Genomic DNA, 14,936 nt, shown 5'->3' on the forward strand with positions numbered 1-14,936 from the left:
CCTAACGAAACATCGCATTAACTGGAGACTTTCTTCAGTTTAGTGTACAGCCAGGTACTGTGGTAAAAGCATTCAAACCTAGCAGCAAAGTATGGTCTGACTTCCAAATGTGCTGTACACGTCCCACAGGCATCAGTGGTGTTTGGGATAGCATCGCACTCAGAAAATAAGTGATCTCTGAGGAAGGTGCTTGAACATGGACAGAAGGGCCTGCCTTCAAAATGTGAAATGTTTGACCATTTCCTACTATCCTCTTAGCAGCCACATTTTTTCCTGTTAGGGAAAACTACAAGCTGTATCTGACAGAGTTTTCTGCAGCTCAGCTGTGGCAGGTCCCATGCAGGCAGTGACCCTCTTGTGCCCTACAGCTGCTTGTGTGGTTGCACAGGAAGGTTTTTGTGCCTGTATCACACACACATCTCAGGCCTACAGTTAAATATTCCACACTGAAAGCCAAATTCACATAGACCACAGGCATAACACCACACTCAGGGCGAGCATTATCATATAGATGAAGATGTCATTTGAATCAGGACATATGGAGCACCAGCTTCAGCAAAATCCTTTACATCAAATTAATCACGTGTGATGTGGCAGCAAAGGCAGCATCACAGCCATTTTGAAATGGAACACGCCAGTTTTGTGCGCTTCCTCATCAGCGCCTTCTAATTTAAACTGCGGAAGGAACTAAAGCTGCTTCTCCCATGGTCACATCTGCCACGAAGAAAGAGAACAGCATCACCAAAATCAATGCCAGTCAATCTCTGGCTGTTCACCTTATCCCCTCCACATCCACTGCTGTAGGGCACAGACCCTACTGCAATAACAGCAACAGCTACAACTACAGAAGTTCAGCTTTTCTCTTTCCCATCTACAACACCCAGAAGAAATACAGGCTTAATTTATGAAATGACTGACTAGAAGTCCCATTTTGCCTGAAAATTTTAGGTCAGAAAGCATTCTGTGTGTTCTGAGGAAAGCAAACAAACAAACAAACAATGCACTTTTTCAATTGAAAAGAACTCTCTTAATTGTCAACGGAAACAAAATTTTAGTCAACCCCAGACTTGCAATGGTTGTAATACATTTCTTTCAATATTTTGAATATATGAAAAAGATGCAGACCACAGTGAGAAACTTTAAAAGGTGATTGATTCAAACTGGGTTGCGTGTTAAGAAAACCTCACAGATACCATGCTTGCTTTCTTTGCATACCAACCTCTTAGTGCATGTAGCTTTCATAATCAAATTCTTTGCCACATATAAAAGGAAAAATAAAGCTGTGCTGCGCTGAGCTGCATCTGCAAACTCCAGTGAGTGACCAGCCTCCTTAGCTTTGAAATCTACTTCACATTTCCTACACTTCTACAACATATCAAAATCTCCATGCATCAGTCAAGACAACTACATTTGTTCCTTGACACTGAGATGATTTAAGAGCGAGAACACAGAGGTGAGTTTCAATTAACATTATCCTTTGTTTACCCTTTTAAATAGCCATAATGGCAAGTAAATTGAAAAGTAATATGAGGATTAACAGAAAATATTGAATAAAAACAGTGTGCTGACTGGATGTTGAAACATAGAATCATTTAGGTTGGAAAAGACCCTTAAGATTGAGTCCAACCATTAACCTAACATTATCAAGTCCAACACTAAACTATGTCCCTAAGCACCACATCTATGCATGTTTCAAATACCTCCAGGAACGGTGACTCGACCACTTCCCTGGGCAGCCTGTTCCAATGCTTGACAACGCTTTTGGTGAAGAAAATCTAAGCCTCCCCGGCATAACTTGAGGCCATTTCCTCGTCCTATCAGTTGTTACTTGGGAGAAGAGACCAACACCCACCTCACTACCACCTGCTTTTCAGGTTGTAGAGAGGAATAAGGTCTCCCTTCAGCCTCCTTTTCTCCAGACTAAGTGTGGTGGGTTGACCCTGGCTGAGGACCAGGTGCCCACCAGAGCCGCTCTATCACTCCCCTCCTTCTCTAGACAGGGGAGAAAAGATGCAACGAAAAGCTTGTGGGTCGAGATAAGGACAGGGAGAGATCACTCACTAGTTATCGTCATGAGCAAAACAGACTGAACTTAGAGAGGAAATTCATCTAATTTATTACTAAGCAAAACAGAGTAGAGGAATGAGAAATGAAACCAAATTTTAAAACACCTCCCCCCACCCCTCCCATCTTCCCAGGTTCAACTTCACTCCTGGCTTCAACCTCCTCCCCCCTCAGCGGCACAGGGGGACAGGGAATGGGGGCTATGGTCAGTTCATCACACATTGTTTCTGCCACTTCTTCATCCTCAGGGGGAGGACTCCTCTTAATTGTTCCCCTCCTCCAACATGGAGTCCCTCTCACGGGAGACAGTCCTTCATGAACTTCTCCAACGTGAGTTTCTCCCACAGGCTACAGTCCTTCACGAACTGCTCCAGCATGGTCTCTTCCATGGGGTGCAGACCTTCAGGAGCAAACTGCTTCAGCATGGGTCCCCCATGGGGGCACAAGTCCTGCCAGCAAACCTGCTCCAGCGTGGGATCCTCTCTCCATGGGTCCACAGGTCCAGCCAGGAGTTTGCTCCAGCACGGGCTTCCCACGGGGCCACAGCCTCCTTCAGGTGCCTCCACTTGCTCCGGCTTGGGGTCCTCCATGGGCTGCAGGTGGAATCGCTACACCCCCTCATCCTTCCTCCATGGGCTGCAGGGGGACAGCCTGCTTCACCATGGTCTTCACCACGGGCTGCAGGGGAATCTTGCTCCGGCACCTGGAGCACCTCCTCCCCCTCCTTCTTCGCTGACCTTGGTGTCTGCAGATGTTCTTACATCTTCTCCCTCCTCTCTCTGGCTGCAAAAGCCCTCTCTGACTGTTTTTCCCTTCTTAAATATGTTATCACAGAGGTGCTGATTGGCTTGGCCTTGGCCAGCGGCGGGTCTGTCCTGGAGCCGGCTGGCATTGGCTCTGTCAGACACAGGGGAAGCTTCTAGCAGCTTCTCACAGAAGCCATCCCTGTAGCCCCCCCCCCCCCCGCCCCGTTACCAAAACCTTGCCATGCAAACCCAACACACTAAGCAACTCCAGTACCCTCATCTGCCCATCATAAGACCTCACCACAACTCTTTGGGCCCAGCCATCCAGCCAGTTTTGTACCCAGCAAAGCGTATACCCATCCAAGCCATGAGCAGCCAATTTCTCCAGGAGAATGCTGTGGGAAACGATGTCAAAGGCTTGACTAAAGTCCAGGCAGACAACATCCACAGCCTTTCCCTCATCCACTGAGTCAGTCACCTTGTCATAGAAGGAGATGGGGTTAGTCAAGCAGGACCTGCCTTTCATGAACCCATGCTGACTGGGCCTGATCACCTGGTTGTCCTGTACCTGCTGCATGATGGCACTCACTGTGTGTTCTGCTCCATAACCTTCCCTGGCACCGAGGTCAGACTGAGAGGCCAGGAGTTCCCTGGATCCTCCTTCTGGCCCTTCTTGTGGATGGGTGTCACACTGGCTAATCTCCAGGTCAACTGGGACCTCCCTGGTTAGCCAGGGCTGCTGATAAACGATGGGAAGTGGCTTGGTAAGCACTTCTGCCAGCTCCCTCAGTACCCTTGGGTGGATCCCATCCGACCCCATTGACATGTGTGTGTCTAAGTGGTGTAGCATGTCACTATTTCCCCTTGGATTGTGAGGGCTTTGTTCTGCTCCTCGTCCCTGTCTTCTAGCTCGGGGGCTAATGTATTTATAGAAACATTTTTTATTGTCTTTAACTGCAGTAGCCAGGTTAAGTTCTAGCTGGGCTTTGAACCTTCTAATTTTCTCCCTGCAGAACCTCATGACATCTTTGTAGTCCCCCTGAGTTGCCTGCCCCTTCTTCCAAAGGCCAAAACCTCTCCTTTTTTCCCTGAGTTCCAGCCAAAGGTCTCTATTCAGCCAGGCCGGTGGTATTCCCTGCCAGCTTGTCTTTCAGCACATGGGCACAGCCTGCTCCTGTGCCTTTAAGATTTCCTCCTTGAAGAATGTCCAGTCTTCCTGGACTCCTTTGCCCTTCAGGACTGCCTCCCAAGGAACTCTGTCAACCCGTCTCCTGAACAGGCCAAAGTCTGCCCTCTGGAAGTCCAAAGTAGCAAAGAGAAGGCAAGCAAATCACTTAAGCAATACACAGAGTCAGGAGTACCACTCAATTGACATGGTAATGTTCCTTAGATAAATCTACCCTCAGGAAAAAAAACACCCAATCAAAAAAACCACAACTAAAACCCAGTTTAGGGTTTCAAAGCATTGATGCTTGCTGTTGTTACAATCTTGTTTATCCACGCACAGTGACCAAGTAGCATTCTTAAGTGATGGTACTGATGTCATCAAGCCCATGTGCTATACTGATAAGCTGTTGATGCTAAGTTATGGATTCCTTTGTTACTACAGGACACACTACTTCATAGCATCCAGTATAATCTAAAATAATTACCAAGTACACTTGTACTGTCACTATGCCACTCTGTGGTGCAGCTCCTTGCCATGAACAATCATGCTTTACACTGACAAATAAAAACCACATCCTTTTCCTACGCTGCCCAGAGGCGAATGAAAAAATTATGAATGAAAGTATTAAGAAATTAACCATATTTTTTTTTCCCTTAAATTGAATCATTAATCACCTTGAGCTTCTATTCTGGCAGAACAGATGTGGCTATTTGTCACTGACAACAAAACTGCAAAGACTTTTTACATGGAGTAGAATATCCTACCTGGAACAACTTCGAAAAGGAACTTTCCTGGACTTTCTTCATTGCAGGGATGCTCAATTACTCTGTTGCCAGGCAGAAAGATGGTACCCTAAAGAAAAAAAATAACAACAAGCATGGGATTAAAACTGCTACCACACTTCTGCTTCTTTTTGGACTGTGGTATACATGAATTTGTGGTGTTGCACCTGGGCAGCTGACTTCCAAATTGAGACTGAGGAGGGAATATCCCAAAAGTCAACATCACAGATCCCCTTAATTGAGGCATTCAATAATGGCTTTAGCTTTTTTCATCTCTTGGGTTTTTGATACTGTGCAGATTTTTGTACTAATCACATGTACTAATTCTACTGTGCTGCAGGGAAAATTCAAGACTAAAAGAAAGGGTTAGTTTGACCCTGTTGGTGAAAAGCTATGAAGTTGCATGTGTGAGGTAGATGAATTTATCAGCTAGGCTTCTTGGCTAAAGCCAAAGGATATGTGGACAGAAGAGTAGCCTCAATTTGTGGGGTACATACCCAGTTTCTGCTCTGTGCCTTTTCACTGTACCATCCCAGGGAGGCAGTACAGAGAAAACATCCCACTTCCACCTACTGGGAGAACCAGCAGACTGGCACGCCACAAAACCACAGCATGCACGGTGAGAGTCCTGTTCAAAGATGCATTTGCTACAGGCAGACAGATGTCAGATAATCTCTGTGACGGGCACTGAACAGGTTTATCACAACTTTACTACCTTGAGAAGGCAGATGGGAAATTTTACTTGTGCGTATTTGCTAACATTGGTTACCAAAACCAATACCTGCAACACTCAAAACACTCCTGGGGCTGCAGTGGAGTGAAAACAGAACTTTTTCCCCTCCCCTCTTTGCCCTGCTGTCACATGGGATGGATAGACCACTCCTTTCCTCAGAGCTTTTTCATTTTCAGATATTACAGTTCCTCCTAGCACCATTTCCTCTTCAGTTAAGAGGCAGTCTGTGATGAAATTATGCTGGGATGGCTGTCCAGGGGTAAATTTTCAGGGTGGCATCCTAGGAATTGTATTAGGTACAAGCTCTCCATCACTGTTAATGGGAGATAATTCCTGCTTACCAATATTCTCCAATTACTGCATACCAAGGCCCCTATCTCCAAAGTAAACTACTTACATAACTTAAATGGCTTAAATATCTCAAGTTGGAAGGGCCCCATATGGATTATTGCATCCAACACGGAGCAACGCTTTCCATAGTAGTTTCATGAAATGCTGCTTATAAGTATCTGTCAGAGGGTATCTTTACTAAACAGCAGTAAAGATATCCCTGTACAGGAAAAACATCAATTCTGATATCCAGTATTCATTGCTATGGCCTGTAACCTTCATTACAAGCAGAAGCATTTACAATATGGGGAAGGCAAGACAAGCAGAATGCTGTAGTCTTCTCACAAAGGAGACCTTACAAATTGATAGGGAAAAGTAATCTGAAGAAACAGGTAACAGGTGTTTCACAAAAATCAGTATTTGTACCTGCTGATGTGGAGACTGAGCTCTACACTGACTTGTCAGCATATTACTGTCTGCCAGCAGGTACAGCGTGTCATGGGAAGCCAAAGACAGGGTGCACAGATATTTTACCAGGTCATGCAAAATCACTGCCATTAAACACTATGATACTTTTTACTGAAAACAGATGAAATGGAACAGTATTCTGCTGAGGTGGTATTAGCAGCAAGCATTAGCAGTTGTGGGCAGCTTTCCCCACTCACTGCACATACAGATGTATTATAAGCATTAAGTGCCTCGGTCCAATAGCTCTACTAGAAGCTTTTTTTCCTTCATTCCTGCTACAAGCAGCAACTGTTAATAGTTGTCACACTCCAAAGCCTTCTGTGAACTACCTTATTAGGCAAGAATATTATCATAAACAGAAAAGATTATATGAACGGAAAAAGATAAGCCACAAAATATCTCAACTTCTTAAATAACAGCTGGAGAAAAAGCAGGAAATGCAAGGAATACATTTTTCTGAGCATTATGGGAGACCAGGAATAAGAATCTCTAAAAAACCATTTTTAACTACGTCTATTTTATGCCACATGTAATAGACTACTAAGACTGGTATAATTTTCTTGCCCACTTAAACTTTTGGCTTGAGCTGGTTTTATCTAAAAAAAGCTCCACCCAGCACACAGGATGAGCAGATCAGAGTCTTCATGCTGGAGTAAATTTCACTGCTCAGGAGCTTGTGTCAGTGAAGGCATACAATGTATTTAAGCTAATTATCCATCTTACTATTCAATTAAGCAAAAATACAAAATTAAGGAGGCCTAGCCTACAGCACTGTAAACTAAAATCAATTTACAAGACAGTAAATGAAAACTGCATTTAACTTTGCTATCAACTCATTAGCAACAAACATGCTGCAGTTTCATTACAATGTGATGCTTTCTGATTCTTTGATGTAAAACCCTTTTAGTATTTACTTTAGTGAGCTGTCTTAATGACAGATTTTTGAGAACATAAGAACAGAAATTTAATATTATTTATAACCTTAGCACCTTCACTTCATAGATGAAACCTATTTCATCTACTAAAACGTGCAGCCTAAAGCCACACATGACAGCTGAGTTAATATGAAGGGAATCCAGACAGGAATACCATACAGAATATTGCTGTGGTTTAAAAAGAAGACATGTCCTCAAATGGTAATTTTATGTTACCATCTATTTTCAGAACTACTATTGGAAACTTCAGTGCACGTGAAATATTTAAATATATATATGGGTGTTTTTAAAAATAAGAAAATAGCTTTGTTTGTGCAACATGCACCTGGATGCCCCAGACTAGTGGGGAAAGCCTAAGAAAGCGATTGCAGCTCTTTCACTTCCCATTCTGTCTGCTTTCATACCCATCTGTCTGCCTTCACCATACAGCAACACTTCCCCTTCAGTAAATTTTGTGGCTATCTACATAACTGTACCAAGGCTAAATGGAGTGTCCCTTTGCTTAGTTTCTCAGCAGCTGGCAGCATGTTTCACATGAACACGCTGACAGCCAGGGACACATCTCTACCATAACAAAACCCCTGTGGCCTCTCATGTGGCACAGCCCAGGCTGCTAGGTATTTGATACCAGTGGGGGGACCCCAGTCCCCGAGTAACTGTTGGTCCTCTTGCTCAGTTGTTTTTCTAGGTCCTTAAGGTGCAACATCTGGCCCATCCTTACATCCTGGATAATCCAAGAATATCAGAGAATTGCAAAGGTTCAACAAGTTAAAGCTGGTTTTCTCCTTGAGTCTCTAATTCCAGGAAATAAGAGAAAAACCCCAACTATATAGTCTTAAGACACCTAACAAGATAGTAATTTGCACATAACAGATGAAGGTGATTTCCAGAGGAAATACATGTTTTGACTTGGGTATCAGTGCATGTAAACGTTCCATAATTAGAAAACTTCTCATTGCTTCATATCAAACTCTACAAATCATTCAAAACTGGTAAAACAAAAAATCTCAAGATCGGACCAGATTAATATTCTGCTTTCAAAAAAAGAAAGAAAAAAACATGGTGCCACCAGGGAACAAGACATACAGTCTATAGAAATATAAAAAAAGGGGAGTGGGAGAAAAACGTGGCCCTGACCGAAGTCCCTCCTCACTCCCATTGCCATTCTGTTTGCAGAGTGTGCCTCCACCAGGTCAGTAGCGTTTTGCAGAGCTCCTGCTGTGGTAAGCCTAGTTTATTCTTCAATTTCAACACTTCTGTCCTTACCAGGGCAGTTCTACTTCTCTAGCTGAGTGCTGAGGGTGACTCACTGGATGCAGGAGAAGCTTGGGTTGCTCAACAAGCATTGGCCCTAACCAAGTATTGAGCCCACTGTCAAAGGAGCTTCTCACACACATGGGTTTTACTACAGTACACTGTTGCTTCAAACCAAAGATCATCTAACTAGCAGAACAACAACATTTTTATTAATATTAAAAATCTGCATATATGAAACCTTTAACTGAAGAAAAATTACTACTCAGTTAACAAAGGGCCTGATAAAATACTGCAGTGCAGCAAGAATGACATAAATCTAATTTGGATTAGAGTCACAGCGTTACAGTCTTGTTCAAAGAGATGTTTCATCCCACACTGGTCCCCTACAACACTTTCAGCATCATTCAGCAGATGAACTTCATGCAGAAGCATGGAAGAGAAGACAGGATGGCCACCACACAAGTGCTTCATGACAACCAGCTGACAGATGGTATTTCCGTTTTGCACGCTCTGTGTAATGCTCTAATAGTGAAGCAATCCTGTGCCTCTTTCTCTTTATTTTCCATTACTCCTCCCTAGGTACACTTTCCCCAACCTTGTTTAAGCTTCATTTTCTGAAGCAGACTTATTACCTGTATTCAAGAGATAACAGGTTTTCTCCAAGAAAGCTTATGATACAAGGAATTCCCATGTTTTTAAAGCTGCTGACTGGCAACTACAAAGACAAAATACATGACTTTCAATACTCTGGCTGTATTTTACTCAAAAAGCACAGACACATGAGGAAATTAACTCCTTTCTTGCCCAAAATAATGTCTTCAGTATTTATTCTAATACTTAGAATAAAGACTTAACTGGTCTATTTGCTTGCTTGTAGTTTGTCCTGCCACCTCTTAAAAAAATTACTTCAGAAGTCCACGGTATCAGCAGTTATATCAGATGTTCTTCCTATCCTTCCAACTTCGATGATTTATCAAAGATCATTGAATTTTACTTCAGCTTTCAAGAGAAGTGCTGCATTTCAATATCTGTCTGTCTTGTTTCATGGGAAACTCTTCCCAGGAATATTTTTCTGGTACTTTTGTATAGTTTCAGTCAACTTAAAGGACCTTCACATAGCTTCTTCCTCTTTGTTTGTTGCTTGAGGTTAACTGGTTAACCACAACAACGTAGAAGTGGCTGCACTGGTTTGGCAGCAAAGGCTTCCAGGGTTTTATCCCTGCCACAATGCAGCCCCTGAACAAACGCAGCCCAGCTACTCACGCCTTTCTGCAGGAAAGCTCCCAAATCAGCTGGACTGCATCTTTCAGAAAAAAAATCCAGTCCTCAGAAATAGTGCTGAGGAGGTCTGCAGCCCATGATCAACTGCTATTCTCCATGCCAAGCCCTCTCCCTCCCTAGATGGTGCCAGACTAAACATCTCCACAGCTCTTAGAAAAGGTTTGCTCACAGAAGGAGGAAGGGGTAAAGAAGAACCAGCTCTCAGAGAGGCAGGAAGGTCATCAGCCAGGAAGGAGGTAGCTGATGGGGAGAATTAAGAAGCAGAAAGGATCTTTAGGTACATGTGTCCGTTATATGACCCACAGCCATGTGCAACACAGCACTGTTGTATGGTTTCTTTTGTCGCTGTTGCTGGAAAGTCTTGAGCGTCATACTTAAGAACAACTGTGCACTTCAACTTGGATGGCATCTTAAACTGAAAAATACTGCATTTAGTGGATAATACTGTCAACATCACTAGTATTTCCAATGTCACAGCCTGAAAGGCATCCACTGTATTTCACAGTAAAGCCTATTAACCAAATGGGATTAAATAATATACCCAGTAGGCATGCACATATATACATACATGTGTATTTCTACATGTATTGTGAATTTATAAACAAGCAATGCATAGCAAAGAAGGATAAAGTGAATGCATAAGCTGATGTCAGTTAACTGTCTTTGCCTTTAAACTATCACAAAATTAGATTATCTCAAGTCCAGGTGAGCCCTTTGTGTTGTCAGGAACCTACAGACACGAGGTGAGGAGGAAAATTTATAGCACAGGCAGAAATCCACTTATATAGAGGTCAATAATGGAACCTGCACTGTACTCACTAAAAGTACAATTTGACTGCAGTATCTCTTATGAGCCTGACTTGATTTCCACCATCACAATGTATTTCCAAGATCTCAGTAAAGTGCAAAAGGGCACAGCAACCCTGGAAGCCAGCCCTTTCATTTAACTACCAACACAGACATATCTGTGTTTCAAACTGGGGCCTGGGCGAGTTAACCAGCTGACTCCAAACTGCAGATCAGTGCTGTGGCAGAGGCAGAGAACTGACTCAGCTGTGTCTAGCTGGGCAAAGCGCAGCAGATCCCAAGCATGCTTAGCCCTGTGGCACAGCATGACCCAGCAGTGTTCACAGCACGCTGGCTGACGTGGCTTGGCTTGCTTTGTGCAGTGCAGCACCTCTTCTTTGCTTTCACCCTTGCACAGCTCTGCCTTTTGCTGGTACTGCATGTCATGAAAGCAAGCTTACTTTTACAGCCTTAGCCTGCAAAAAAAAGCATCCTCTGCCAGAGGCCAGCTCTTTGCCTCAAATTCACTGGCCTGTTTATCCAGTTAAATAACAATGGTCAATTTCAAAACATTTCAGTCATTCCTGTTGCTGTCCTACAGTTATAATCTATCAAGAAATTTGGTGTAATTACTTTGCAACAAATCTATAGATGTGTAGTTACCACGAGTGGGCCTTAAAGGTTGTAACTGGGACTCAAGCAGTGTAAGTGCTCTGACTACTAGTGTCCAGTGATATTTTGAAGCTACGTAATTGCTGTTCTTCAATTTAAACAGGAAGTATTTTTGTCCAGAGATGTCTTATCATCCATGTACATTAGGGGTTTTTAATCTTATTGGTAAACACTACATAAAGAAAACAAGTTTTACTGATTTTACTGAATTGCCACTGTTATATGTGTAATGTCAGGTTTTCTAGCACACATGACAATAGTGGGACAACAACAAAAAAGTTAATACAAGCTATAATTATAAGAGAATGAAGGAACCAGATGTTCTTTTTTTCATTATAAGATAATAAGATTTTTAAAATTTTTATTATAAGAGTAGATTTTTACACCATTTAAGGAACCAAAGCTCTGGAAGAACTGCAATTACCACAGGAGGTGATACAGTCTTTGTCTTGCAGTGACTGCAGCCATTTACAGTTTTGCAGTATGCACAGGGAGAGAACAAGTGCTATCATATTCGAGGCATCTGGGGGGGGATAGCTATTCAGATTTTAGAGGGTATGTAACTTGCCAGGAATGAAGACAGAGAAGGACAGAAAAATCACAAAAGAAATAGGGTTGGCTGGATAAAATTCAGTCGATACACAGCATACATTTTTCTGGCATAAATTCCATTGCATTTGACATTTTCTTGTCCCACTATGTTAACACATTACTCCAGTTTGTTTCTGTTGAAGAACAAGAACTGTTGTTTAGTTCTCAGAAATTTCACAAACAGGAACATAAAGGATATATTTCCTTTACCTAAGGAAAGGTTCAAACCTACCTCATAGCTTAATTTTCTACACAAGAAAAATTCACCTCTGTGGTGGTGAATACCACATGCTGTTTGCTAGGCAATGAACACCAAAACATTTATTCTGACATGAGAGATAGAGCTGGCAATTTTACTAGGATATGAGTTTCTTTAAGGATTTTTCTATCTTTCTCTCCTGCCACACATTTCACCTAATGGTCGAGCACCTCTCTGCTTGAGAGAAACTTCGTTCCCCAAGAATGAAGCAATCTTGGCTTGAGCAGCCACTAGAAAAAACTCCCTTTTTGTTCCACAAGAGAAAGAAAGCTCATAACAAGTTAAGCTGTAACACCACAAAAAATTAATTTTGCCTAAAACCAGAGGCTAGATACAGTCATATTGCATGCCTATGTTTTCATTTCTCTAGTAAGGGCAAGAGAGGAGTAACCATTTCCTGACTGCATCTGAGACAATGTCTGAAATTATTAAAAGCTTTTTCTCTTTTGAATCTGTTTCCCAGCACAAACCTCTACCTTACAGTTCAAAGTAAAACTTAACATGCTTTCTTCCCACTCTAAATTCTGCCTGCTATTTTAAAGAGTTTCAGACAGATTTTGGATTAGTACGAAGCAGCTTTCCTTTCTAAAGCAGATTTTCTGTGGTATCTAGAGAAGCTTTAACATCTCTATTCTACCCACCTTCTCCTGACTTCTCCCTAATGAATGAGCTTATTCAATTATATGCGAGCTTCTGTGAGAAACACTGCTCCTCTTGCAGAGCTTTTGCTTTTCTTTCCCAAGTTTGTCACAGGTAGTTATAAGGAGCTGGGGAGATAGTTATAGGGGGTGAGCCAATTCACGAGTAACCCTCTTGAGAGTACCTCAGGCATGAAAGCATGGTGCGCATCTGCTCACACACAAGCACTTCCAGAAGGAGTAATTAGGAGTGTGATTCAGGAGAGGGGAGACAGGTATGATAGGACTGAGCTCAGGTAACAGAACAGGACAAGTCACAGGGTCCAGCGGCTGAGAGACGTGGGAGCTCTACAATATAAGCTTCCTTCTTACAGAAAGGACCCCATGGTATTTGCTGAAGGCAAAGAAAAAGGAGACAGGTATAAATAAATTCGGAGACTGCATTGAGTTTAAGGTCTCATGAGTACAAGCTAAGCTCATTATTAGATGAACACATGGAAGTTTGATAAAATTAGTGTTCATAATGATAATTAAAGTTTGATCAACAACAATGACAACAATAGGACTAGGCATTACTGAATTACTGCAGAAGAGAAAGGCATCTTACTTCCAGTAGCTCTGGTCAATAAGAAATTTAACTTGGTATTAGATAAAACTATTTTCCCAAGGAAAAAAAGTCAATAAAACACAAAGCATCAGAACACAGAGGACCAAGTCTTGCTTTACAGATCTCTTTTGCAAAGGAAATTTACTGACTTCTAGTCCTGAGAACATCTAAGCCAAAACAACACAATTATTCCCCAAAAGGATGATATTTTGCAGGAGAAAATTTCAAGTATGGCCTCTCATTTATATACAGAGCTTTCCAGTGACAGTCTTGACAGATACAGCAACACTGTGAGAGAATGTAGATTGAGCAGGTTAAATCAAGTCAGTCATTAAATACTGAACTAAACGTTTTTCAAGATAAGATTCAGAGGGAGGAAAAAAGGCCCTAAAACTGAACTTCCTATTCTATCTTGGTTTCTTTTCTTATTTTGAAAAGATGGGCAACCAGCAGTCACTGCACACAGTTGCCTTACCTCCAAGGGTCAAGTGGATACCATTTAAACACTCTATTTGGTTTAAGTCCTACAGCTGATGGAAAAGATTAGGATCTAGTCCATGATAGCAAGAAAAACATTTAGAGTTACCAGAACTGCTAATCAAGTGCTTTGCTGGATCTCATTCTGAATTATGCTTTCACATTGCAGGAGGATTAATTTAGGGGGAAAACAGTCTAACAATCTGTGGAAACACTAACAACATTACATCCTTGTTGGAAAAAATACAGCTGGATAATTACAGTTGGCTTTCAGAGCAGATTGAGAAGACCTGACCCATTGTAACATTTAACAGATTAATATAAGCGATAGATATCACAGCACTTAAAGGAACAAATGTCACCTTGGACCTCGGACGATGGAGCAACAAATAACTTGTCTGTTCATCTCCAAACTGAAACAGCCTCAGCCTGACCACTGGGCCCAGCCTGGGGCCCTGAGCTGGAAGGTGGGCACAGACCCAGCACAGAGAAGGCAAAGAAAACCAACACAAGTGATTAGAGCACTAAAACCTGCTGTCTCTCAAGGCTGGACGGTAGGCCAAAAGGAGCTAAAGCAATTTGCTCCAAAATAACCTGTGCTTCAGGCTTGCCATCATTCTCTGAAGATCATCAACAAGGACTAAAAGAAAAAAGAATAATACCATACAAATAATAATCAAATTAAATCAACAATTAAGATTTCACCATTTCTAAGTCCCAGGACACCCTGCCAGAGAGGCCTTTGCAGGGAAGGCTGCTTACTCAGGTGTCTGAGGCAGGTTCACAGGAGACCCTGCTACCCCCACCAGCAGGAACCTTGCAGTCGCTTCAGTTTCGCACCAGAAGAAGCCTCTTTTCAGTATCACTTAAATACAGCTATCCTAAAACACACAGTCAGAAAAACAGCAGTGGCTAAAACCATGGCCAGGTAAATCCCAAGTGGATATCAGATTGCTTCTGACCATCAGAAACAACTCACCGCTTTCAAAATTTCTCATGTAGGATCACTATCCTCTCCCCCTCCACACCCTTTCTTCAGCATTTCTTATTGGCTTAGTTTATGATAACGGTCTTGCTTATGACAACTTATACTACACTGCTCTTATAAAGCCTACTAAAAGGATAAAATTGGGCTTTTTAAA

The 14,936-nt window shown here is 42.3% G+C and overlaps 1 protein-coding gene across 2 annotated transcripts in view; it reads right to left on the reverse strand.

Annotated features, from left to right (window-relative positions):
- The window catches only part of ARHGAP24 (Rho GTPase activating protein 24), a 227,768-nt gene that overhangs the window by 138,102 nt on the left and 74,730 nt on the right, over positions 1-14,936 (reverse strand). For both annotated transcript variants that reach the window (XM_075751350.1, XM_075751355.1), the window contains one exon: positions 4,743-4,830. In XM_075751350.1, coding sequence (XP_075607465.1) covers positions 4,743-4,830 — 88 coding nt within the window. The remainder of the gene's footprint in view (positions 1-4,742; positions 4,831-14,936) is intronic.

Source organism: Balearica regulorum, chromosome 4 (genome assembly GCF_011004875.1).
Source record: "Balearica regulorum gibbericeps isolate bBalReg1 chromosome 4, bBalReg1.pri, whole genome shotgun sequence".
Lineage (NCBI taxonomy): Eukaryota > Metazoa > Chordata > Aves > Gruiformes > Gruidae > Balearica > Balearica regulorum.